The sequence below is a fragment of the Artemia franciscana genome, chromosome 17 (assembly GCF_032884065.1).
Source record: "Artemia franciscana chromosome 17, ASM3288406v1, whole genome shotgun sequence".
NCBI lineage: Eukaryota > Metazoa > Arthropoda > Branchiopoda > Anostraca > Artemiidae > Artemia > Artemia franciscana.
In genome coordinates this window covers 40,815,530-40,842,660 of record NC_088879.1, presented here as the reverse complement: position 1 = coordinate 40,842,660, position 27,131 = coordinate 40,815,530, and the positions used below count along the sequence as shown (strand labels likewise).

Sequence of the window (27,131 nt, the reverse complement as noted above, 5' to 3'; positions counted from 1 at the left end):
CAACACTTATTATGTTGAGGGCTGGAAAAAGTGGTTGTTGAATCATGCGAGAGTTTCCAAATGGCATCAAAGAAGACACCTACAGAAAGCGTCTTAATGAAAAATATGCCAATTTCCTGTGAGTCATTTGAGATCATCGATCGACGACGAAGAACCGTTAACAAAGTCCATTTCATCAGAAAGTGTCCTATAAAGATGGAAAGTCCGGTATCCAGACTGTTTTAGCACATTTGTTAAGTCTTAGAAAAAGTTTTTTAAACATCACAAACTTAATTGCCAGGCTCATACGGAATTTGCCAAGAAACCAAAGACATCGTACGGTAAGTAAGCTCACAAGCGCGAACGTAAGGAGGGAGAACAAGCGGAACCTTATTTTATTTCTGGAAGTTATTAATAAGCTGGAATTCAGAAGAAAGAGACCCTATCAAGCCAAAAGAAAAGGTTGAGCGATGTCAATTGCTTGATTAAGTTGGGCAATAGTAGGAAGAAAATGAGGATTTATCACATCAATCTGCTGAAAAGGCCCAATCGAGGGATCAAGGATTTGAACAATGAAAAATTTTAAGGTTTATTTTTTGCTGGTTTTGACTTCGAATGATAATGATGATGATAAGGCTCCCCTAATAACTATGTACCTGACTAAAATATGTGCGCAAGCCGTCAAAAATTTCTAGGGGTATAGATCTTACCGAAGTTCAAATGAAAGTCCCAAGAAGGCTAAAGGCTCCATAATAGAGCCATCCAGCACATAGTATGCAGTGCCAGTTGTCCAGGTTTAAAAAAATGTGGATCCATATAATTCTGTTTGGATTACAGATAGCTTAATTCTATTTCCGAGGAAGACATGCATCTAATGCACAAAATTAATTAATCAGGGGAGTTGGTGAGCTCGACCAAATTCACTTCGATATAAGGATTTTGATGGGGTTCTTGACAGATAGAGATTCAACACGCAGAAAAAAAACGCCCTCGCTGTGCTGTTTGAGGCTACACCAGTTTAAATATACATACACCTTTTGTCTTAAAAGAGATAACAGCTACTTTTCATCTGTTAGTACGCTGCATGTATCAAAAAGTTCTAAAGCCTACCTTGGTGATCTTATTTTTTGGATTCCTTAAAGGAGCAGGTGGGCCATGCAAAAGAAATCTTAGTGATATTCCGGAGGGTTATGGGGAATTTAAATATAAAACAATGTTGGCTGAATTAGTGTAAACTGAGATTCAACAAGACTCAACAAGAAAAGGAGTACCAGACCCCGAGAATCGGGAAAATTGAGAGTGAACAATATTTCACATTTCATAAGAAACCTCACGCAGCAATCAGATGCTTCGGAATTCTGATTTTTATTACCACTGGTTCTTAAAACCGCTTGCTTGGATTATTTAGTAGAGGTGATGTTATGCGAAACTTTTGAGAATGGCGATCACTCTATTTTTTATACTTGCTAGAAATTATCACCACCCGAAGTAAACTATTGTATTATTGGGAAAGAGTGTTTTAACGATTGTGTGGCAGTTAAAAAAAGAAAACATCATTGTTACCTATATGGGCAAAATTTTATATTTTTAAACTATCATAGCCTGTAGAAGCGGTTACATAATATGAAACGTGATAATCATCACGGCGCTATGTCTTTAAGAGTCCAACTTTGAAGTAAAACCGCGACCATGTGTGGTCTTTAAAAATGGCGATGGCATGTCAAGGCTTTAACGAGCGGGTGATGGGGGAAAGGAAGCTCAAAAGCTAATCCAGGAATTATGGACTGGGATTACCATTCCCAGTATGAAAAAGCAGATTGAAATGTTGTTGACAACTCTTTTGTTGCATAGATGGCATCAGCTATCAGCCCTTGTGTTCCCCTCTCCAGCCAGTCAACCATTGCCATAGCTCCCAGTCATCTTTCTTGATCAAATTCACACCACACTCTCTCCCAAGAAGGTCGGGCAAGTGTGCAAGAGGTTGGAATAGCCCAAGAGGTTGCTGTCCTGAAGATATAAAAGAGATAAATATGCCAACTAAACTCTTATTATCACAGCATACAAAAGAATAGCATAGTAAAATCTTTGATCCATTTATTAGAGTCCAACAGGATCCTCAGCTGTCTAGTCTGGGGTAATACTATTTTACTGATTATCTGGGCATTTTTGTTGGTACAACTCCCTGAGTTTATGACAAGCCTAGACAGTCAAACCCAAGACACAAACACAGACGTTAAACTAGATACTGGTTAACCAATATTTTATTTTATTTTTCTTTATCCCAACTGTCTTAGCTTATAATTGGCTTCACTTGCCTAACACTCTAGGCAGACAGGCCCTTTTGGGCTTTGGAAGCTTATTCCCCCTGCAATTCCAGTCAACTTGTTGATCAACTAACATTAAATTAAGTTTTTCATTAGTGCAAATGTCTAAGTTTGTAAATTGAATCAATTGCCATGCCTCACAGCCTTTGTAGATGGGTCCAATTTCACTTTAGACCAAGGTTCTTTTTTTTTAACGCTTGTTTGCCGGTCATTTCACACAAATGAACGGTCATGTGTCAATTCTAAATTCTTGGTTCAGCCTGCCTAAGACCATATGTAGGTGTGCCTTGTTTACCTCTCATTCCAGGCAATCTAACGGTCCTAAGTCATTTGTAAACTCTTGGTGAACTTGCCTGAGACTCTAGGCGGGCGTGCCTTGCTACAAGATAACAAATAAGTATTGGTTCAATAAGAGAGGCATAATTAATCCCGCTGTTTACCCATGCAATTTAACCAACCACTTGGAAAACATAAGTTCTATGACTATCTCAGGTCTATGACTATCTACCTTAGTTCTTCTGCCCTAGGAATGACGCATGGACGCATAATATATAGACTTGTCTATTAGCAAATAAACTAACATCATTTTCATACAATCCTAATAAGGGGGTTCATGCCGGATATGCCTCTTACTCAATCAGACTATCTGTCTTGGCTTTTAAAATATCCCGCTGTTTATCCATAATTAATCCCATAATTAATACCCATAATTAATCCCGCTGTTTACCCATGCAATTTAACCAACCACTTGGAAAACAATAAGTTCTATGACTATCTTAGCTCTATGACTATCTACCTTAGTTCTTCTGCCCTAGGAATGACCCATGGACGGATAATATATAGACTTGTCTATTAACAAATAAAGTAACAAAATTTTCATACAATCATAATAAGGGGGTTCATGCCAGATCTGCCTCTTACTCAATCAGACTATCTGTCTTGGCTTTTTCTACTATAAGCCACGGCTTGTTGCCCACAACTATTCAATTTAAATTCAGATGAAAATAGATGGGTAATTGTAGAAGAGCCAAGACAGATAGTCCGATGGAGTGAGAGGCAAATCTGGCATTAACCCCTTTATTAGGATTGTATAAAAATGACGTTAGTTCATTTGTTAAAAGATAAGTCTATTGATAAGTCTATATTTATCCGTCTGTTTTGAGTAAAACTGCTTCTGCGTCAAAATAACTTAAAATACCGGCTAAAACTTGGCTCCAAGACATAATCATAGGTTACTATCTTTTATTCAGAATATTCAAAAACAGCGTTCACTTTACAACATATTCACAAGTACAATATTGGCAAAAGTAAAAAAATAAAAAAAAATAAATAGAAATAAAGAAGAATTTGACTTTTACTCTGTGAAGTAAATGAAGAAAATATATATCAAGAATATTTTACCACCTACGTACTGTCCCCAATGGAAGCAAAAAAAAAAAAATGAAAATCTAAAAACAAAGCAGACCTTAAAAAAACAAATAATCAGTAAACTGTCGAAAAAAAAAATACTGAAAGAAATAAAAAAGTTGTCGTGTAACTTCTATCCAACTTAAAAAATAACTGGCTAAGTCTTATTTTTGTGTTTTGTCAGGAATGACGCAATATTTTTATTTATATCCTTATTTTAGTGGGAGTGGGAGAGTGGGGGGTGGTAAGGTAATCAAAAACCAAGAGGGCTTTTTTCTGTACTCAGGCAGTCAGGCTACATAGTGACACTCTAGAATTTAAGAATCACTTTACTCTAAGTCGTAGCCCGTTTAGTTGATCTGTTTTCATTACACCTCTTATTGTTTTAGTTGTAAGCATATAAGCTCGTGCATAATAATTATTTTCCATCACTTTATTAAAGCTATTCTACATCTTTAATTGCAGCTCAAGTTTGTTATAGCATACGACCTAGGAGGTGCCATGGTTTGGTCAATTGAGACCGATGACTTCCGTGGAAACTGTCATTCTAGACGCTTTCCCCTCCTACATCACGTTTGGGAGGATTTGAATGGTGAAGTTGCTCCTTGTGTAGACTGTACAGTAAGTAATATTATGGACAAATTTACTTTTGAGATTAGTACTTATAATTCCCGGCCCTTGTGGATATAACAGGTTAGTATAAGTTTTCTTATATTTCTAAATGGCTATCACAAGCGAAATTTGACTAGCTGAATTAGCCAAATGTATTGCCCTTAGTGTCATTAGTTACGGCAGCCGTAAAAATAGCATTAAAAGTATACATAGTGTCTTCTGGCTACTTCAAAATCCTCCTCAACTTACCCTGAAGGGTCTAACTTAATGAGGTAAGCCGTTGTTATGATATTGCTTTTTCACCCTTTTGACAATCTACATGATCATCGTTTATTTTCATTTAGTCCAACATTTGCCTAAACATTCCTTGAAAGCATCATCTTAATACCCTTAGATTGTGTAGCAGTAATAGTTTTAGTGGCAGTAGTAGCATTAGTAGTAGTATGCACGTATCATCTTTGGTTTTATTTCAACATACCCTTTGACACCCGGTGTTCCAACTTAATACACAAATCAATTCTTAAGACACGTTCTTTTGATAGTTCAAGTGTACATAGTGTATTTTTTTAGTTCAAATTTCCTATTAATATTCTCTCAAATTTTACCTTCATAGACTTAGCCTTGAAGCAATAGTATCACATTAGTTGTGGTGGCAGTAGGAGAAGCAGTTGCTGCGTTAGTGTTGCATCAGTAGTAGTAATAAAAGTAGTAACAGAAGTATTAATAGCGGTAGTAGCATATACATCTTGCCCTTTGATCAGTGGAACATCCCTCTTATGATGCCCCAGAAGTTTCATCTTGGCACGGTAAACCGTTCCAAAAATATCGGTGATGAGTGCTTTTGACCCCTTTTTGACGCCTTTTTCATCTTAATACTCTAAGCCTTAAAAGTTTTTTTTTCAATTAAAGTAGTAGTTGAAGTTGTTTAGCAGCAGCAACAGTATTAATAAAAGTAGCAGTAGTGTTTGTAGTGACATGCATATAATGCCTTTTTTTCAATTAATCCTCCCCTATTAGTATTTTCGGAAAGTTCGAACTTAATACCCAAATCAATTCTTGAGATCTCTACATGAGACAATCAACATGCATATAATATGTTTCGATTTAGTTCATACTCCCCCACAATATTCTGTAAAATTTTCAACTTCAAACGATTAGCCTTAATTGTAGTAGCATCATGGCAGTAGTGGTAGTAGTAGGAACAGCAGTAGCATTAATAGTGTATTATTATTAGTAGTAGTAACAGTGGTAGTAGCAGTATTAATGAAAGAAGTAGCGTGTTCATTTTGCCTTTTGGTAATATGAATATCACACTCAGGATATCCGTGAAGTTTCTTCTTGATATGATAATCCGTTTTAAAAATTGCAGATACGCCTGTATTATTAATCTATATGCACATAATATGTTTTGATTTAGTTCAACGTTTCCTCAGATATTTATTTCAACATCCTGAGCCTTAGTAGTACCCGCTACAGAAGTAGTAGTTCTTGTGATAGTATTGGTAGTAGTAGTTGTGGAAACAGTTGAAGCAATGGGAGTTGTGATGCTAGCAATGGTGCCTTTTTCGCCAATTGATCATCTCCCATATCATTTCCCGAAACTTCAAAATTAATATACTCAAGTCATTCCTGAGTTACGCTCTTTTGAAGACCCGTATACACATAAAATGTTTTGATTTAGTTCAATATTCCTTGGAGACTCACCTTAATACCCTTTGTGTTTTAAGAAAGTAGTAGTCAAACATGAACACCTTTTCCAAATAACATATGCTATATGTGGTATATATATATATATATATATATATATATATATATATATATATATATATATATATATATATATATATATATATATATATATATATATATATATATATATATATATATATACTTTGCCCAGAGGCCTCGGGGCTGAGGAGTTGACATCCCCAAACACATAATTACAAGACTTTTCAGCAATGCTGAGAAAAATAGTCTCAAAACATTGTTGGATGTTTCTTTTTGGGATATGATAGGCGTTGGGGGGGGGGGGCTGGTTGCTGTAAAATTACTTTTGAATTTTCAATTTCAAATCAGATGAGTCTCATCTAAAGTTTATACGACAGTGCATTTCATGAAAACGTTATATGCCCCAAGGGTATAACTTACAGTCCTTGCCCCAGGGCTCTTGGGGTTTGTATCAACGCTGGATGCATTTTTATATGTTCTTTGGAATATTTTATTTTAGAATGGATATCTCACAATTTCAATCAGATGCGCTTGATGAGAGAGGGGTAGTTAGGGAGGGAATAGTTGACCTCCATCACTTTTGAGTCTCAAAGAGAAACTAGAACTTCCTATTTTCAAACAAATGAGCGACCTCTAAAGTTTATACAACCATTCATTCCATAAAAAAAAACCTTAAATACCTCCAAACATAACTTACAACCCCTGATCCAAGACACTGGTGATTTGTAAAAAACCCAAAAGACGTTGCACTATTTTGAATAAAATGGCTATCTCAAAATTTCTATTGTCTCCTTTTCGGGAAAAGACGACGTGGAGGGGGGTAGCTGCCCTCTGATCACTTTGAATCTTGAATATCGCATTAAAACTTCTTATTACCTTTCCAATGAGACCCCTCTGAAGTATATACGACCACTCTTTCTATGAAACCTTAAATGCCCATGGGCACAGCTTACAACCCTTGCCCTAAGGGCTGTAGGGTAGTTTTCATCCTCAAAAACAAAAAGTCTGGACCCTTCAACTACGCTGAACAAATTTAATCTTAAAATTTTGATTGATTGTGTTGGGGGTAATGATGGGCTTGGAGAGGGGGCCTGATTGCTGTCAAATAATTTTTGACTCTTAAAAAAGGCACTGTAACTTCTGTTTTCAAATCAAATGAGCCCCACCTGAAGTCTATACCAACAGCCATTTCATAAGACCCTTATATGCCCAATGGACATAACTTACAACCCTTGCCCTAGGGCTCTAGGGGGTTTTATCAACCCTAGAGGCATTGTTATATGTTCTTTGGACTATTTTGAACAAAATAGCTATCTCACAACTTCAATCAGATGCGTTTGGTAGAAGAAAGGGGAATTCGGGGGGGGGGGATAGTTGCCCTCCATTACTTTTGACTCTTAAAAGGGAACTATAGGCCTCAAATTATCAACCAAATGAGACTCCTCTAAAGTTTGTACAACCATCCCTTCAATAAAAGTAAAAACCTCCGGGGCATAGCTCAATACCCTTGCCTCCAGACTCTGGGAGTTTGTTTCCACCCCTTGTTATATGATCTATGGACTATTTTAAATAAAATTGCTATCTGAAATTTCAATTGTATACATAACGGGAAATTACGACATGCGTGGGTGGTTAGCGGCCCTCCAATCACTCTAGATCTTAAAAAGGCTCTAGAACTTCTGACTACCAATCCAATGAGCCCCCTCTAAAGTTTATGCAATCACCCGTTCTTTATAAACTTTATATGCCTCAGGGCATTAATTACAACCCTTGCCCTGAAGACTGTGACGGAGTTGTCATCCTCAAAGACATAATTTCCGAATTTTTCAACTATTATGAACAAAATGGCTATCTCAAACTTTTTATCGAATGAGTTTGGGGAAAAACTGGTTGTGGGAGGTGTTTTAGTTGTCTTCCAATCACTTTTGAAAATTGAAAAAGGCACTAGCCCTTTCAATTTCCAATCGAATGAGCCCATTCAGAAGCTTCTTCGACAACTCCTTCGATACGAAGTGCCCTCGTCTAAAAGAAAATAATAATGATAACAACACATTGTACCAACACCGTTCTTTACTTAGGCAGTGCTATTGCGCTGCCTATGATATCAGGCATTATATACAGAATTGATACTAATATGTAAGGCAATCTTAACAGATAACAAAATAAGTGATAAATTAATTGATTAATACCCATTGATTATGTTATCGAGACGAAAAAACTCAGGAACGGCACGTATGGGGGGGGAGGGGCCTCCCCCAATGTTTACAGTCACTCGTTAAAAAAATGAATTGGTACAATCGTGGCACGAAGCACCACGATTTTCCGACGCTTCTGAAACTCTGTATTGCCATACCACTTGGATCCCCCAAATCTACGGAAAACTAAGAACAGGCTGGTTAAAAAAAAAATATCACAGAGTAGCCTGGTCCGTCATCAACAACAAAAGCGGCAGCTAAAATTTTACAGTTTTGAGTTTGAAATTAAATACAAACCCTGTTACTTTTAGGTTCCGACTTCTGCTCCACCAACTAACGAACAGTGCCCACACGAAGGATATTTTGCAATTGATTGCACCAACTACTATTATTGTCAGTTAGTACCTGATGGTGGATACCAAATTTCATACTTCACATGTCCCCCCGGAACAGCTATAAATGTTGACATTGGAGGTTGCGATCATGACTACAATGTTCCAGGTTGTGGACTAAGAGGGGTTGTATAGTCTGAAAAAAATTCACGAGTTTTATTATTCGAATGGGAATGAATGTTTATCTATCACTATTTGTTTTAATTACTTATTGTACCACACTTATATTAAATAGTTTCTTAGCATATTTATGGCTATAAGGAGTAGATCTAAAGCCTTGTTTTCAGCTCCCATAATTGCTGATGGAAAATTTCTCTTAGCTTGCGAAGAATCTTCTGCAAATGATTCGCAGAAACGTATTATTTGAAGGGAAATTCAAAAATGGGATCTTTCTCTGTAAATAAAAATTTGCAGCATCTCATCAATCTTCAAAACAAGTAATATATTCAAAGGAAAATTGAAAAAGACAAAATGTATCCACTGTTATGTCTTAAATGAAGAAATTTGCTTTTTATTTTTGTTGTTGAATTTGCTTAATTTACATTCAAAATCCTTCTATAATTATCTCTAAAAGCATTTAAGATTGCCCTAAAATGTCGGTAACAATGGTTAGTAAAAGATTTAGGTGATTACAATTTCGGCCCTCCCAGTCGAAACATAAACGCAATAACAAACAGATCTCTGTAACAACCAAATCCTTTTAGACGTCTTTAATCAAGTTCAAAATTCATGATTTTTGGCAAAATCATTAAGAATTTAAAAAAAAATATGAATTCCCCCATATGGCCCACCACTTTTTTCTTTCTTTTAACTGGGCAGAAATTTTTCACGCAATGTTTTTAAAAACTAAGCTCGTAGAAAATGAATAAAATAGTAACATGAAAGTTAGAATTTAGTAAGCTAATGTCTTGAGGTGAGCACACTTCTCTATTTAGTGGTCCTCCATACAAAAAATGGGTTTTGGCTCTTTCCTGAGTCCCTTTTTTATGGAAGCGGGCTGTGTCCAAGAACTTTTTTGGTACACTAGGCTCCGCTTAACCCAAGGTTAACCTAATGGTTGAAAGTTTCAAGTTGATCAGAGACAAAAAGGCTTTATGGCCCCCTTCCGGGCATTTTGCATGTTTATATAGAATAAAGTAATCAACAAATAATATTTTTCAAACATCTGGGAAACGAATTTATTTCTGAAAATGAATGAAAATAACAGCATTGCTATTGTAAAAATACGTATATAAAAAAGATTTGAAAAATTCTTTAAACAGTCAAACAAAGGTCAGATTTCAAAGCGTTTTCTCGGCAAGATTGAATTTGTCTTGTTAAGAGAACAGAGACACACCTTACTTTTAGACAACAGTCATTAATATATATATTAAGGTATGCATTTAAGAAAAATGAAAAACAGGCTATTCTTTTTACAAAAAGGGACCCGGTTGGTCATACAACAAATAGCAACTAACACCCAGCCATGACGAACCATTCACGTGGACGAACCATACCATGACGAACCATTCACGTGGATTTAGGTTTAGATCGCATCTTTGAAAGACATACACTGGTAGATTAATTTTTTAAGACTACCATCAGGTGATTGTCTTTTACAACCTTGGAGCTCAACACGAAAGGCTTGAAACTACTCAAGTTTCAAAAAGGCGGTGCTTTTTGTCTCTCCACAAATCAAGAACAATCCAACTGACTACGTTTCAGGTGCAAACCAATTAAATTAAGACCCATTTTTACCATGAAATTATAGTAGTAGTCTCTCTTTTTCTTTGTGACATACCTAAAAGCTGTTATTTTTAGGTCCCAACGTCTACTCCAGCATCTAACGAAAAATGTCCACATGAAGGATATTTTGCAATTGATTGCACCAACTACTATTATTGTCAGCTACAACCCAATGGCGCATATCAAATTTCCTACTTCACCTGCCCCCCAGGCACAGCTGTAAATCCTGACATTGGAGGTTGTGACTTTGACTACAATGTTCCAGGCTGCGGACTAAGAGGGGTTGCATAGTCAAGATACGATTGCGGGTTTTATTAATCAAATGGGAAACTGTGTTTGTCTCGTAATATAAATAATTTCTTACTGAACTATGTTTTAATTAAATATACTCTCAAACTATTTACCATTATTTAGCTTTAACTTCTGAGATTAGGAACGTTTGAGAACAAAATCCTTAATATCGATGGGGCACATTCGTATGGTTCACTCTGATTATACTCTTTTTTTCAACTGGTATCTGGTTCAAGCATTTCAATCATTGGGTTTCGCATTATTTAACAGAGCTAGGAAGAATTGTGCGTCATTATTTTCTCATTTGTCACTGGTTTTTGAAACAGACGGTCAAATACTTCTAAGCCACATAGTACACGTTTTTATCTCAAATTTCAGTATTTTTGGTACTGAGTAGCAAAATAAAATATTTGCATTTGTCAGATGCAGAGTCAAATGATTCATATTCAAACCCTCACAAAATTAATACCCTGAGATTATTGGTTTGAATTTCTTCTTGTGATGGAATATTGATTCACACAGCCCGCCTGTGTTAATTAATAAAGTATTACGTGACATTTTTGTACCCCTCCGGAGTATCTTTAAAAAAAATGATCAAAAATACCTTTTAATGGTACTTTCATTGAAAAAATAAAACAAAAATACAATTATTACTCTCCCTCGCTCATATTTTGCCAATTAATTTGTGGGTATCTTCATGAAAATAAAAATTGAAACACATCCTTGTCCTCCTACATTTTTGTGGCATACTGCCCCTGTGCTTTATGAAGCTAAATTTAGACTGAAGCCAGAAAATTTCATAAGCAAAAGCCACAGGGAAAGAGAGAGACTACTTTTGAAAAGCCTTGTAAATCAAAATTTTCATCACTTCAACTGGATTAAACATTAAACACATTGAGTTGAAAAAAAACAGGTTTTTAACAGAGAAACAGAGAGACTACTTGTAGCAACCTAAAACACGTTTTTAACAGATAAAAACTGTTTCTAAGAATTTTACGACTCAAAGGTTTTTATAAAACCAGTCAAGTGATTTAACTAAGAAGAATTTGGCTATTAACTATCACTGAAAGAGAAACTTTCTAGTTTCCCATGAGAATTTTTCAGAATAATCACTCTCTTAAATACTCATCTAAACAAGAATAGCTTACTTGCCCATACCCAAGAAGCGTTTATTTATTATAAACTCAATTTTGCGGGCCGGAGAAACGAAATTTCGACATTATCAAACAGTTCGTGGTAACGAACTGTAAATAAGGAGCGACCCGGCTCAATAGTAACCGAAACTCTAAAAAACAGAATTTTGATACGAATAGTTACATCAAAAGAATCGCATTTTAATGCTTTTCTCTATCGGAGAAAATTGCTGTCTCCATCGGAGTCTTAAAGGCTCCGATGGAGACAGAAGCTGCCGAAAAAATTAGACCTTCCTTTCCTTTTTTAACTGAAAGTAAGGAGCGACATTAATACTTAAAACGAACAGAAATTACTTCGTATATGAAAGGGGCTGCTCCCTCATTAACGCCCAGCTCTTTACGCTAAAGTTGTTTACAGTTTTAAAAAGTAGAGTTGAGAGAAAGAGTCAAACTTTAGCGTAAAGAGCTGGGCGTTAATGAGGGAGCAGTCCCTTTCATATGCAAAGTAATTTCTGTTTGTTCTAAGTTTTAATGTCGCTCCTTACTTTCATTAAAAAAAACTTATTTTTTTTAAACAAGCGACTAAGTTTCTCGAGTGGAATGAAATAACAAAGCAGAGAATTATGTCAATATTGTTCAATTTTAATTAAAGCTTGCAAACCGGAATAATTGAACTAAGGGATGGGGTCTTTGCATTGACAAATTTTCAATTTTATAGTTTTGCTATTACATAGTACATAGAGACATTTAGAACTTTATTACATTTTATTTTATTATTACATATAGTACATAGAGAATTATGTTCAATTTTAATTAAAGCACGCAAACTGGAATTATTGAATCTAGGGATGGGGTCTTTACTTTGACAAATTTTCAATTATATAGTTTTCCCAGGTTGGAAAAAAAAACAAAAATATAATTTTTCTTGAGATTTTTGGCAATTTGTTCCAAAACCCTCCGAAGGAAGACCAAAATAAACTAAACTGTCCTTTTTTCTGAACTATCTTCATCTATCCTGGTAAACTATTTAATATGCTTTTCAATTACCCAATTCATTATTGAGATCGGATGTTAGTTAATAGATGAAGAGCTACAAGAATAGACGAAGATAGTTGGGAATAAAAAGGACAGTGTAGTTTATCTTGCTCTTCCTTATGTAAAAGGGGCTTGAGACCAAATTGCCAGAAATTTAAAGAAAACACCATTTTTACTTATTTTAAACATGGTAAAACTATAAGATCAAAATTTACAAAGTTAAGACCAATCAAATAAAAAAAAAGGTTTTTTCAGCTCAAAGTAAGGAGCAACATTAAAACTTAAAACGAACAGAAATTACTGCGTATATGAGGGAGGTTTCCCCTTCCTCAACACCTCGCTTTTCACACTAAAATTTTTGGCACTTTTAAAAAATTACTCATTGTTATAATTTAAGGTTATATATTAATAATTTATAAATTGTTATAAATTACTAATTTTAATTTATTTAATAATTAATTAATATTTAATAATTAAAATATTTGATAATTAATGTTATTAGTTGTTATAAATTAATAATTTATAACTTATTGTTATAATTTAATATTATTATATATACAACTTATATTGTTATAATTTTTAACTGGGTATTTCGAACAAATTTACAGTGTCCATCATCAGCATTAAAACTAAGAGATAACTGCTGGCGATGCTAAAGCTGCTGACGAAGTAAACCGATGGCGTTTTAATGCTGATGATGGACACTGTATATGTGTTCGAAATATCCAGTTAAAAAACTTTATATTTGTTTCACTCTCAGTTAAAAGGCTTCATCCCTACTTTGAACTGTTATATTTTCGTCTTGGAAAGGCAGTGCGGTCATCGAAATTATCTATCATGATATTAATAATAATCTATATTAAAAACTTTTGTAAAGGTCTTGTCCAGAAAATGCGATACACTAATATAAAGTAAATTGCATTCCATACTTTTACTACATCATTACCTTTAGTACAGAGTTTGCTACTGCCACTTTATAGCGAATAGATCTAGATATCATTGTCCCGGGAAGTCGACCGACTATCTTCCCCGTCAACAAGAGCCTCGCAAATGAGAAAGCTCCTTAATCGAGGAGACAAAATGTCCCAAATCATGGTCCTTCTCCACACATCTCAGGTACGTAATCTTGACTTCCTGATTTTCCCTTGTTTTTACAGCATCCTTACCACGAAGTGGCAGACAATTAGTGCCTAATTACCCTAAGGTACTTTACATTAAACTTACGTCTAATTAATTCAATATTTGATTAAATATTAGTTAATTAAATTAATTAACTAATTAATTCTAACTTAAACTAAAACTTGCGTCGACAGTTTCTTTTACACCCTTATACAAACTAAGGCACCGATGTTTGTCTCGAATTTATTCCCATGATTATGCTTCTTCTTTTCGAATCTTGCACTCGATTCATTGAATATCTTTTTCCTGGTTATCTGATCATTTTGCTTTCTCTCAAGAACTACACAATCTATTACCGATAAAAATCATTTTGATTTTGTTGCAATCTTTTGATTTCAGCCGGCCATGTTCTGTTGTCAAACAGCTCGTGGTAACGAACTGTAGTAAGGAGCGACCCGGCTCAATAGTAACCGAAACTCTAAAAATTAAATTAGACTTAAAACGAACAGAAATTATTCCGTGTATGAAAGGGGCTATCCCCTCCTCAACGACCCACTCTTTACGCTAAAGTTCTGTACTGTTTTAAAAAATAGAACTGTGACAAAGATTCAAAGTTTAGCGTGAGGTGTGGGACGTTGAGGTGGGGACAGCCCCTTTCATATACAGAATAAATTCTTTTCCTTTTAAGTTTTAATTGCGCTCCTTACTTTTAATTGAAAAAAACTTGTTTTTTTATATTTAATTACAACAAAAGAAGAATATCTTGATACGCTGCTCCATCCTATTCTGTTCTGGGGAAGTCTAGGAGCTTCAACAAAACTTTGATAAACTTCAGATTTTTTTTTTTTTTTTTTTTTTTTTTTTTTTTTTTTTTTTTTTTTTTTTAGTTTAAAGTATAAATAACAGAGAATATAAGGCCTGATTGTTTGAATTGGTTAAGTTGAAACTTAAAAAACCATCTACGTTAATCAATTGGAAAAAAAATTCTATTTTAATGAAAAAAAAAGTCCGGATATAGTTTTGCAATTTTTTGTAGTCAAATTTGATAGTCACAAGGAGCCAAATTTTTAAAACAAATAAACGCGGGTGAAAACTTAGGATAGAAAATATGGCACCAAAGGCATTAAGAAGGTGTCTCTTTCCTTTAAAGGTGAAATTTTGCTTTGAGAACTAACAGATTGTTGACGTTTGAATTTCACTGACGACTAGTGTCATCAAGATTAACTAGCTTTTAACTAAACTAACTAACTTTTAACTAACTAACGTTTTGTTTATCTGTTTTCACAGTTTAACGTGGCAGCACTGACAAAATGTGGTACTGCACTAACAGCTTTAACTTGGAAACAACCAAAAGAAAACTTTAGAAAATCGCGGGTTTAGGTATAACTAGACTTAAGATGGTTCATGCGGGTAGTTCTTATTTATGTTGATTTTCCTGGCATTTTAAGGTCCCTTTCCCTAAAGTCCAAGATCCTTTTTGAAAATCATAATATGAGTAGAATTTTGCGCAACAAAATCTCGTGTAAAACTGTGAAGTTGGAGAGATTCGAGTGGCTCTGCTGGCTGAAAGCCAGCCGATTCCGAAGCGATAATTCCGAAGCCTTAATTCCGAGCGATAAAGTTAAACAGGCATAGTTTAGATACCATGCAGTGTTTGTGGAGGTTCAAATAGCTTATTCCTGATGTCAATACAACTGTATATCCAAGACATTGTGTATGTTTAGGATATAGGATTGGAATTAATAAAAAAAGGAGAGAATAGAATGTTTATTGGATTGATGGCGTAATCAACAGCAAAGCAGGTATGAAAACTTTAAAGACAGGTGTGCTACCGTATGGTAATATATTCTAAAAAATAGTGAATTACAAACATAGTTGTAAAATAGTACGGAAAACACTGTAGGAAAGTCGGAAATTTCATAATATAATCGATTAAATAGCCTATAGTAGGAGTAAGCCTTTCGATTTTTTCTTAGCTTTATTATTGTTGCCAAAGTAGGAGCAACCTAGCAAAAGGAGCTAAATAAATAAATTTCGAAATATTTCGAAAATAAAATAGGATATTCTTAAATATACAACATTCTGAAACAAATAAGATACCTTCGTTTGGAAAATGTAGTACAAACACCAAAAACAAGAAGAACAATAGGTTAATTTCTTAAGACAGTTGGAAACAAATTAGAATGAATATTTCGGCCCTATGTTTACGGCTCTTGAGGAATTTGTTTAAAATGATTCCCAGTTTCACCAACTTTCGTCGCTGAATTTTCAGAATAAGAAATAATCTACTCTAAATAAAAAATAACTAAAAAAAATTGCAGAATTCGAGCCAAATTCTACGGTAATTCTTTATATTTTTTTAAGTGTAGAACTATTTTAAAGCCCTTAAAGACTACAAAAAGGTTTTTAACTTTTATAGCTACAGGAATACAGAGATTATATTTTGTTACTACGCGTAGGAACAGAATTCAAGAAGATTCTTGTTTCACAAGGTGAGACCAAGTTTTAGAATATAGGATAGTATACTTAAGAATACTTTAGAATATAGGAAGGAATTCCAAGCAATTGAATTGAATTTTGGAATTTGTTGGATTCGCCAGGATTTGTTCCAAATGTCCACCGTTACCACCTATTTTAAAGCCCTTAGGGAACTATAGATTTTATATTTTTGCGATGAGCAGATTATTAAATAGGAACTATATAGTTATGGTTCTAACGGAAGGAATTCAAAATGATTCTCGAACTTAAAAGTTCAAGTCTCTTAGTTCACCGTTACTAAGAATGGGTCATCAAATTTTAGTTTTGTTTTAAGGTTTGGTTTTTTATATTTTTATCAGTTTTATTCTGCACTGAGGACGGCCAAGCGGAGGTCGTCACCGAAATATTCGCATAGTTTTTACATTTTTTCACCGGCTTGAAAATTGTCCTCATTTTCTTCCTTTCTTTACGATTTTGTTTTATCATGATTAGCCAGTGTGGTCTCAGAAATTATTTACTATATAGTTACGGTTCTTATAGAAGGAATTCAAAACGATTCTCAAGGAACCTAAAAATTTTTATTAGGACTAGAGGATCTACTTCAAAATAAATTATGAAAAACAATCAAAGTTCTGGAATCGCTCTTTTTCCATAGTTACCATAAGAGCCAAATTGCTCTTTTTCCATGGTTTGAACCTATTTTGAAGCCCTTAGGGTATATACTCTTTTTATTACACGACCTTATAAAGCGACCTTTGTAGTTGCAACCCTTAAGGAAGAAATTAAAGCTGATTCCCGGTTTCACAGGTTTTTAAAATATGAAACAGTTTACTTTCAATAAATTAGATTAAAACCTGAACCATAACATGCCATGTAAGGAGAGCATAGAAGTAACTTTGGGTATGGAGAAGGTTTTAAAGCATGCTTCATATCCAAAGACTAAAACTAACTGAAAAAGCAAATTTTACACTTCATTCTCATTAAATGTTTGGCGCTTGAACCATACCATGAACATGGTTTTATACTCTTATAGATACAAGAGTTTACACAAGGACCTTTGTACCTAAAACCCTAAAGAAAGAAATTAAAATGATTTCTGGCTTTATTGAAGTCTCACCAAATTACACGTATAGTCCGCTTTACATAAATAATAACGAAAAAAATTTTTTTTTAATTAGTCCATCATCCCTGCAAAAATCAGATTAGCAGCAGCAGTGACGTCACCCGATGTTGCATCTAAGGCTCGGAGGACTAGTTCTTCATTGAATAGGCCAAGTTCTTGCATTTGCGACAGCTCTTGTCTATACCTCTCACGTAAAGTGGCTACTGGGGTTCTGCCACCCTGAAAAACAAAATCAATATCTTAATCGTAGTTTATTATTAAGTTTAAAGTATTTTAGCTTTGTTTAAAATACATTTTAAGTAATTAAAACACTACTAAATTAACACTGGTGTAAAATTACATGAATAGCATATATATCATAATATTATTTAATAATATCTTAACGTTACATATTAAAACACTTAAAAAAACATTTTAGACAAAATTAAAATTGGAAATAAAATTCAAAAAATAAAAATCAAAAGGACATCGATCAAACTAAAAACTTACAATAAATAACAAAACTAAGATTTTGATAAATGAAGAAAGTCAAATAAAGGCTTCCCCTCACCAAAAAAAAATTTCTCCACCCCCACAGAATGCTAGGGTGCTTTCAGTATATTGTTGGTCTTCCATATAAAAGGTGGACTGATTATAGAAACGTTATATATACATATGTATCATTTAATGGCTTACTACCTGCAAAACATTACTGTGAAGAATTGAAAATAAAAAGAAGAGCGAACAAATGGCAGAGATATATAGTTTCAATTATTTTAATAGTTTTAGTAGTTTAATAGTCCAAGTAAAGGCAAGAACAAAAAAGAAAAATAGTTTAATAGTTTTATTAGTTTTATTTGTTAAAAGTGCAGTAAAGCGCCACGCCTTTTTCCAAGATCCAGCTTTATAACCTATGATCTCTCAAGGATCATATACGAAATAAACAGTTAAAAATTGTAATTTTACAGAAGTACAATAGAAGTACAACTGTATCTCAGTAATACTCAAGTAAAGGCTGTACAGTCCCAGCATCCTTACTTCAGCGAAGTTCAACCAGGACTTCTTCCCTTCCGTTTTTGCTTTGGAAAGAATAAGATTACTAAACAACGTGTAGTTTATTTTATTTTATAGATAAATTATTGTTTTTAATTGTTTTAGTTTAGTATTGCTACTGATAACGGTCAATGCATATGTGACCGAAATATCTAGTATTTTTGTGAAATTTATCTCTGTCTATTAAAACAATTTTATCCCTATATGAACTTTTATTTACCGTCATGAAAAGACAATGTAGTCTTCAAAATTATCCGCGCCGTATTTATGGGGATATTTTGACCAAAGAAGATGATAAATATATAAACACACCCATCCCCCCCAAAAAAACATGCTAATATCATCAACCAACATGATTTTCTTCTATAATGTAGAAAGATGAAAATTGTGCCATCTTCGCTAAAATTCAATCTACATTTAGGCACTTTCAAGGAAGAAAAGTTTGAACAAAGTTTACATTCTAATACTCTAAATCACATTATTATGGATAAAGTCGAAAATAGCTTTAAGTGAGAGATAAACTTTCCCTGTAAAATCTTATATCAACAAAAGGTTAGTGTAAGTGACTTTTGTTTTATTCAACATACAGCAAAAAAATCACTTCAATTATGACTTTTGCCTTTCCAGAGAAAGATTGCTAAAAAAAAAGTTTCCGAAATTATCAACAAATAAAGTCCCGGTGGAAGATATTATCTCTGCAATAGGAACATCTTTGATTTTTTTTTTTTTTTTTTTTTTTTTTTGCACCAGCTATCCGGAACTCAAATAACCTTATTACCTTCAAGCGAGCAGTGAAGGATCGTTAGAGAAATCCTGTTTAGATTTGAATATCGTGCAGTCCTCCTCTTTTCGGTCTTTTTCTTTTCTTTTCTTTTTATTTTTTTTCTTTTCTTTCTCTTCGTCACCCCCTTTTTTTCTCTTTTTTTCTTTTTTTTTATAAATCCAGTTGATTAGTTGTTTCTGTTAGTTGATTGTTTAATTATTCTTTAGTTAAGTTTCTGCCCTAGTCAAGCACTTTTGTGCTTTCCTGGCAGATTATGTACATGTAATTATGTGTTTTGGTTTAAATATATATGATTGAATTGAATAAAAACTCAAGCCTTATAAAAGATGTTAGATTAGTAAGAACTTACCGTGGAAACCCTTTCAAATTTTGTATTGAAACCGGAATTCCCTAGTACACCCCATCAAAGACATAATGATTCTAAAAAACTTAAAAAAGATGGTTCAATTACTATTAAAAAAAGCGGATAAGAGTAACACTTTAGTTGTTACGAATACTGAGGACTAGTTAACACTAGTTGTGGTAACACTAGGGTAACTAGTTGTGATGAATACTGAGGACTATGAATCAAAATTAAGGGTTTTGTTACATGCTGAAAAAACCTACAAAAAGCTTTCATATAATCCGACACTCTTATAAAAATAAGTTTAAGAACGAATTAATGTGTTTGAAGGACGAAGGAAAATTACAACTCAGCTTAATTTCAAATGCCTGCCACGCAGTTCCTTGTGTCCTAAATTACATGGACTTCCCAAAATCCATAAGCCAAACCTACCATTACGACCAATTCCGTCAAGTACAAGGTCACAGACAGCAAGTGGTTAGTGTCAATCTGTAAACCACTATGGTCCACACAAATTTCTTTTATTAAGAATTCTTCGAATTTGGTGAAAAACTAAAAAAAGTGGAAATTTCTTCAAGTCCTTCGTTTTTAAGTTTCGACATTGCATCAATGTACACATATGTGTACATTGAAAGACTTCTAGAAAGACATGTGTACAATGTGTACTTCTAGAAAGACAGCTGTTAAAAAAATGGACTTGATTAGTGGTAAAACAGATTTGGAAGTCTCTGTAATTATGTATTGAGTAAGGTTGTGCAATAAATTCTCTTAATTTTTCAATTCAGAAATGAATTTTTCAAACAAGTAAATGGCTTACCTATGGGGGCCCTTTTAATTCTATTATTAGCTATTTTTGTGCAGAATATTGAAACAACTGCGTTAGATTTATATTTTTAAATCATAACTTTTGGGGGCCGGTATATGAATGACATAATTTCAGTACAAAATTATGGGGAAGAAGAATTAGAGGATCTTTGGAACATCTCTACAGTTTGGGGATGATTCAAAGTTTACTGTTGAATTAGAAGACGAGAATTAGAAGAAGAAGAGCAGAAGTTGGATTAGAAGAGAATTAGAAGAGAAACACTTCCTTTTCTTGATGTTCTTCTTTAAAAAATGAAAATAGTCTGGATTTTAAAATTTATATAAAACCAACTAATAACAATAGACTTTGTCGTTTGGCTCCGGTCACGGTCACCAAGTTCGACCATTTTTTTAAGTTACCGAATCTTTAGTCTTTGCTATCCGAAAATTTTTGAGGAGTTGTCTTTCCTAAGAAAAATACAAATAAGTAACATGTATCCAGAGAGGTTAATTAACCAGACTTTTTCAAAAAGAAGAAAAAGTTTCCAGAGATTTCTAAGAAAGTCTTGGAGACAGCTCAGGAGAAGGATGTTTTTTGTTCCTTACCATATGTACCCGGGCTAAGTGAAAAACTTAAAAGAATTTTTACAGAGTAATGGGTTAAAGGTAGATTTCAAGAGTAGCAATACTTTGGGTGGTTTTCCAAATTCTGGGAAGGATCTAACTTCATGGGGGACAACAATGTGGGCTCTATCAGATCCCATGTTCTTGCGGAAACTCATATGTGGGACATACTAGTCAGAATTTGGATATGACATTACTGCAGCATAAAGACTCCCTTTGATCTCTAAGGGAGCATAAAAACTCCCTTGTCCCTTTGATTTCTAGGGACTGGGATTTAAAGAAAAATTTTCACGAAACTCTTGAAATTAACAAAAAAAAATTATTCAAGAATATTTATTCAAGGGTTATGAAACCACCTCTCTGCCTAAGCGAAAGTTTTGGATGAAATAAAGCCACGGAGGTAACGTGATGAACCGTTAGTCATAACTGACGGTGAACTCTTTTGATAATTATAAATCTGAGTATATTTCTGTATCACTTTTTGATCTCTACACAAAACGTATCTGAAAAGGAAAAATTTTCGTATAAAAAGCTCTGTTTTCACCATAAAAAGCCTGAACACAAATACACAATAAGAAAATTTTACTTCAATTACTTCAAATTAATTTAACTTCACTATTATTTTTCAGGTTGAATTACATAAAATATTTTACAAAAAGCAACAAAAATCTGTGTATATGTATTTTGCTGCTATTTTATTATTCGAAAAAAAAATTTGGGGGTAGGGGTTGGTTCAAACTTGAGAATACAGGTTTTGAAACTGGTTTGAGGATATAGAACACTGAACATCATTCTTTTACATGAGAAAACTCATATTTCTGTCCAAGGTGCAATTACAAGTCTAGTATTATATATGTTCACTCACGATTTTGTGTTTAATGACATGGATTATTCAATTACCTTGCTCTTGTTAAATAGTATAAACATAAATATAGAATAAAAAATGTGACCTAAGCCAAGGCATTGCTCTAATTTAGCTTCACAAAGATTCTGCTGACCCACCTAAGGAGAATGGCGAAATAGATGGCATCAGTGTACCAATACTCAACCTTAACTAAATATTCCGCTGGTCGAGAAAGGGGATACAGAATGTGCAAGAGATGGCATCCGAGTACCAATGCTCTAACTCAACAGTAATTTCAACTTTAAATAGTTAAAACTTGAACTTTGAACTTAAGCAGCTTACCTTAAGCTATTAATTTAAACTTAAACTTTAACTCAAATTTCGTTAGTTTAACTAACGCTCTAATTTAAATTACCGAATTTTCTGCTGGTCGCCTAACCGGAGACGGTGTCCGAGTCTGAGAACCACTGAACGCAGCACGAATAGCATCTTGCATCATTTCAGGAGTAACAACCGGTGGAGCAAGAGCTACGGAAGAAGAACTTCTTGACGTTCCTTGACTAGTTGAGGGCTGTGAATTTGGTTGATCTGAAATGAGAAATCAGTTATTTAAGATTAAGATTGATGGCGATTCCTCGTCAAAAATGCAAGAATTTTTCTGCGAACAAGCATGGAATATAGTATGTTTAAAGTACTACGGACACTAAAATGAAATCTGATTCTTTAAGTTTGTTAAATGGAAACTAAAATAACGAAATACCTCTTCAAAAATGAAAAAAAAAGCAAACGGAAATCAAATTTTGACAAAAAAGCACCTTATGCAGTTAGGTAGTTTTACGCTTAGGGGGGGCCCAAGTTTGAAGATAGAGAAAGACATAGACACGTTTATTGTCAAGCCTGACAAAAAGCCTGACAAGACGCTCAAACCCTGACACGTTTATTGTCAAGCCTGACAATTGTCAAGCCTTTATTGACAAACCTGACATAGCACTAAGAAGCACAAATTCTGAGCTGTTTACAAGGTACATAAAAAGTGCACAAACACAAACTACGGTTACTTTATGCTGTTCAACAGACCCATGAAAAAGGAACATAAAAATGATGATACTTCGTTGTGAGGCAGTAAACCGGTTCCCACTTGTTCTGTCTTCTGGTGAGAGTCTTCAGAGGTGCGTTCGGTGGAGGTTAAACATGTGTTTTGAGCTTTTTAGAATGTATTGTCCAAATTTGATTATAAGATTTTGGCGGCAGTTGTGGAGTGACTCAAGTCCCAGTAATTCAAGGGCCTTTTCGTATGAAATATAGCTGACGTATGACGTATTTGTATGGTCTAAATATCTTGGCTTAGGCCATTTCAATCCTAATTTAAGACAATTTTAGCATAGTTGACTTTATCGTTCAATCATTGATTTATGATAATCAAACAAAAGCCAGTTATATGGGAAACCAATCATGAATACATCGGTTGCATATTCTCAAGGTGGTCTTCAAAATAGAAATGAAATAGATTCTTGGGAGGGAACACTTTGGGTATTTTATTTTGGTAAGGCTTACCAAAAAAAAAAACACACAAATGACAAAGCTCGCTAGCACTAGACCGTCTCTGGGTCCATAATGGAATATTGATCGGACACGTTAAGGAAATTTTTACCAGCATATTTTAGCCAAATTTTATCTTAAAAAAGAAGAAAATAAAAAAAGGACCAATATTCAATATCTTGCAAGCTTGTGCCTCAAATAAAGTAGCACTACATATTTTGTATAGACTTAACTTAAAAAGGTTCTTGAACAAATTTAGCAATAATTAAGTAATTAGGTAAGTACATAAGTAATTAAATAAGTAAACTTCTCTGCAATCAAATGCTAGTTAGACTCTGATGCCTAGAAAAGAGCCAGATAAGACGTCTTTGTCCAGACAGCTTACCTTTACATGTCAATCAGTTGTTAAGCTGAACAGTTGGTGCCAAGGACCTAGTTCCAGAGTATACAGCTCTGTCTCCAGGATCTTTAATTCTGCCAATCAGAGATTTTTATTTTTGGTCTCATATTTATCATCTGTGCTTAGTATGATACGAAAACGTGCCTATCCAAACCTAGATATTTAGACACAGGGGTCTAGCAAGACATTCAAATGAACGCCTCTTCTCTAAAATTCGCTAGAATTAACTTACTAAAATTACTGAACGAATTTCTTACTAATTTGGTGAGTAAGTACATGGTAAGTAGGCTAATTTAGTAAGTAAACTTAATCAGTATTTAAGCAAATGAAATTTAAGCGATGTTCCATTGCATGGCTTGACTTTGATGTCTAGAAATATATCTGGTAGGACGTATATGTACAGACAGCTCCTATTGTAAACGTCTCCGCTGGTTCAGCCAGACAAACCAATATTGGAGCAGCGTCTTTGGTCTCCATTACCGTCACGGAGAAAGCTAGCCGATGAAAGAAAACATAGAAGACGCTCGGTGGGTCCAGGAAAAATTAAAGACAATGGGATCAAGACTAGTTGTCAATCGTCAAGGCATCGACTGCAGACAAACTCTCCTGCAGCAAAAAAAACGCTACTGAATCTTGAGCACCACACAAATCTACGTGAAGCTACGTGAAATAAGTACAATTAGGCAGCTGCCATAAAATTTAGTACTTGGCTAAAACAAGTAACGGTCAAGCAGCAAGTTCTAGGGTCTGCAATTTCACATCCAGCATATTAATTTACATCAACATCACATCAACTTCACATCTCGCACTTCAGCACTATATCTATATTTAGCACCTCAAACTATAAAGATCAGGAAGCTTTCTTTTGTGAAAATATTTATCATCTTTGCTTTAATTTACCGTCCACGGGCATGTCTAACAATACTTCAATTCATACACACGTGTCTAGCCAGACGTTTAGCTTTAGAAATAAAAGACTAGCTAGATCTTCATGTAAACGCTGTTTTATCAACTTCTAATAAATATGACGTCCACGGGTATGTCTGACAATACTTCTATTTAAGCACACGTGCCTAGCCAGACATTTAGCTTTAGATATAAAAGTCTAGCTAGATCTTCATGTGAACGCTACTTTATCATCTTTTCTTAAATGTAATGTCCACGGGCGTGTCTGACAATACTTCCATTCAAACACACGTGCACACGTTTATCTTTAGATATAAAAGTCTAGCTAGATCTTCATGTGAGCGCTACTTTATCATCTTTTCTTAAATGTAACGTTCATGGGCACGTCTGAAAATACTTCCATATCAGCACACGTGCCTAGCCAGACGTTCATTTTTAGAAATAGAAGTCTGGGTTGACCTTAATGTATATACTACATCACTAAAGCTTACAGAAATCAAACTTACTTCTTGCAGACCAAAGAGCAGCAGCAAGATAACTGGGTGTTATCCCACCTTGTTCTGGAGGTCCTCTAGGGCCTGGGGTAATGCTACGTTGTCTAGATGTGTTGGAAGGCTAGAATAAAACGAAAGTTAAATATTAAACCCTGATCCATTTTTGTCAACATATTCACATTGCAGGTCTAGGCACTGGGACAAGAGAATCCAACGAAAAATGAGACAAATCTCAGATATCACAAAGGAACTCGTACCCTGATTTCAACCATGTCGACACTTATTTCAACAGAAAAAAAATTGGTTTTTGAAGACACTGCTCAAAATTATATATTCTGGAATAGTAAAAGAATAAGAAACGAAGAAAAAAAAAGAAAAAGAAATAAGAATAGCAATAAGAAAAAAATAAGAAATAAGATAATAAGAATAATAAAAAAATAAGATAAAAAGATATAGATAAAAGCGAACAATACAAATAAAATACAAACATTAGAAAAAAAAATAGAAGATTCCCTTTCTCAAGCAACGGTGAAAAGGCAGTTTCATGCGCTGTATACGGCTGAGCGGAAGTCTATTTAGAAAAATATTTATAAAAAATTTTTCGATTTTATATTTAAGCGGAGCGGAACAGTATACCGTATACAGTAGCGGAAAAATATTTAGATTTTCATCTTCTTTTTTTGGGGTTTTATTTAACCGTTTTTCTTTGTCATCCTGCGTTCTCGTTTTATCAAGCCTAACAAATATTGTTTCAGAAATTATTTATCGATTAATTAATTATTAATTAGTAACATGTTTAATTAATACGTATGTTTGGTCAGATTGACGTCAGTTAGGTTCAAAGAACATTAAAGATAACCCAAATGAAAAGGTTATAATTAAGCAAGCAATGAATTTTGTTTAATATCTTGAAATAACAACTTTATAACTGGAAAAAGTTTAGCATGCCATGTGTAGCTGTCATACCGTAGTATTTCCATTCCTGAATTAACATTTTTTAATTATTATTTTAATTTGAATGTAATTGTTTAATTATTTTTTAATAAATTTTTCATTTATTATTTAATTAATAATTTACTAACCTTTAGATTATTTATTTGAAATTTTTCACCCCCTAAAATTTATGCGCCCGGGGCAAGTGCTTCCTCCTGAACCACCGTCAATACTTTTGTTTCCTTTAGCACAAAAGTCAGTTGAATTCCAACTCTTACCCTTATATTCATTTCAGTGTCCAGCATCATTTCATCTTCATCAGTATCATCATCATCTCTCTGAGTTTCACGTAGAGACATCAGCATTTCAGGATCTAAAAAATTGGAGGCTCCCTCATTGGGCATGAGGGAACCTCCCGCAATCTGAGTAGCTGCGTCAGCTAGTGCTGGACATTTTTCCGCTATCCTAAAGCAAAAGACATAAGAATAAATTTTGCCAATTGAACAAACTATTGGTGAAAACCAAATGAGAATATGTTTTACTGTATTTTTAAGTGTATATTCTCAAGTGCAACGGCTATATTTTTATATAAAAAAAAACTTAAGATTTGAGACAAGGCTTTTTATTTTTCATTTTTGCACATAATCTTTACTAATAGGGCCTGAATCTGCCCAGACTAGAGGATACACCTTAAGTGGGGTGGGAATAGTTAAGTGTGGAGTCTGGCACATACATGGGAAAGAGTACTTTCCAGATTTTAATGATTTAACCCATGGCTACCTTTATTTTGGTACCACATGCCCCTTTCTGCGGTTCTTAACCCCCTTATCCAACCAAAAAAAAAACCTGCGGGCACGCCTGGAAAGAAGGATTTTTGCTCTGTATAA

At 34.2% G+C, this 27,131-nt stretch overlaps 2 protein-coding genes across 3 annotated transcripts in view; one reads left to right on the top strand and one right to left on the bottom strand.

Annotated features, from left to right (window-relative positions):
* The window catches only part of LOC136038241 (acidic mammalian chitinase-like), a 47,788-nt gene extending 37,025 nt beyond the window's left edge, over window positions 1–10,763 (top strand). The window contains exons 8-9 of one of the 2 annotated variants that reach the window (XM_065721347.1): window positions 4,176–4,331; window positions 10,438–10,763. In XM_065721347.1, the coding sequence (XP_065577419.1) occupies window positions 4,176–4,331; window positions 10,438–10,653 (372 nt within the window). In that variant the 3' untranslated portion in view covers window positions 10,654–10,763. Of the gene's footprint in view, window positions 1–4,175; window positions 4,332–8,556; window positions 8,885–10,437 lie in introns of those variants that run through there. The other variant, XM_065721348.1, reaches the window with a different exon arrangement.
* A 6,739-nt stretch (window positions 10,764–17,502) lies between these two features.
* LOC136038239 (ubiquitin-like protein 7) overlaps window positions 17,503–27,131 on the bottom strand; it is a 46,118-nt gene continuing 36,489 nt past the window's right edge. Inside the window, exons 5-8 of the mRNA XM_065721346.1 lie at window positions 26,523–26,709; window positions 25,324–25,432; window positions 22,388–22,560; window positions 17,503–17,760 (exon numbers count right to left, since the gene is read on the bottom strand). Coding sequence (XP_065577418.1) covers window positions 17,593–17,760; window positions 22,388–22,560; window positions 25,324–25,432; window positions 26,523–26,709 — 637 coding nt within the window. The 3' untranslated portion in view covers window positions 17,503–17,592. The remainder of the gene's footprint in view (window positions 17,761–22,387; window positions 22,561–25,323; window positions 25,433–26,522; window positions 26,710–27,131) is intronic.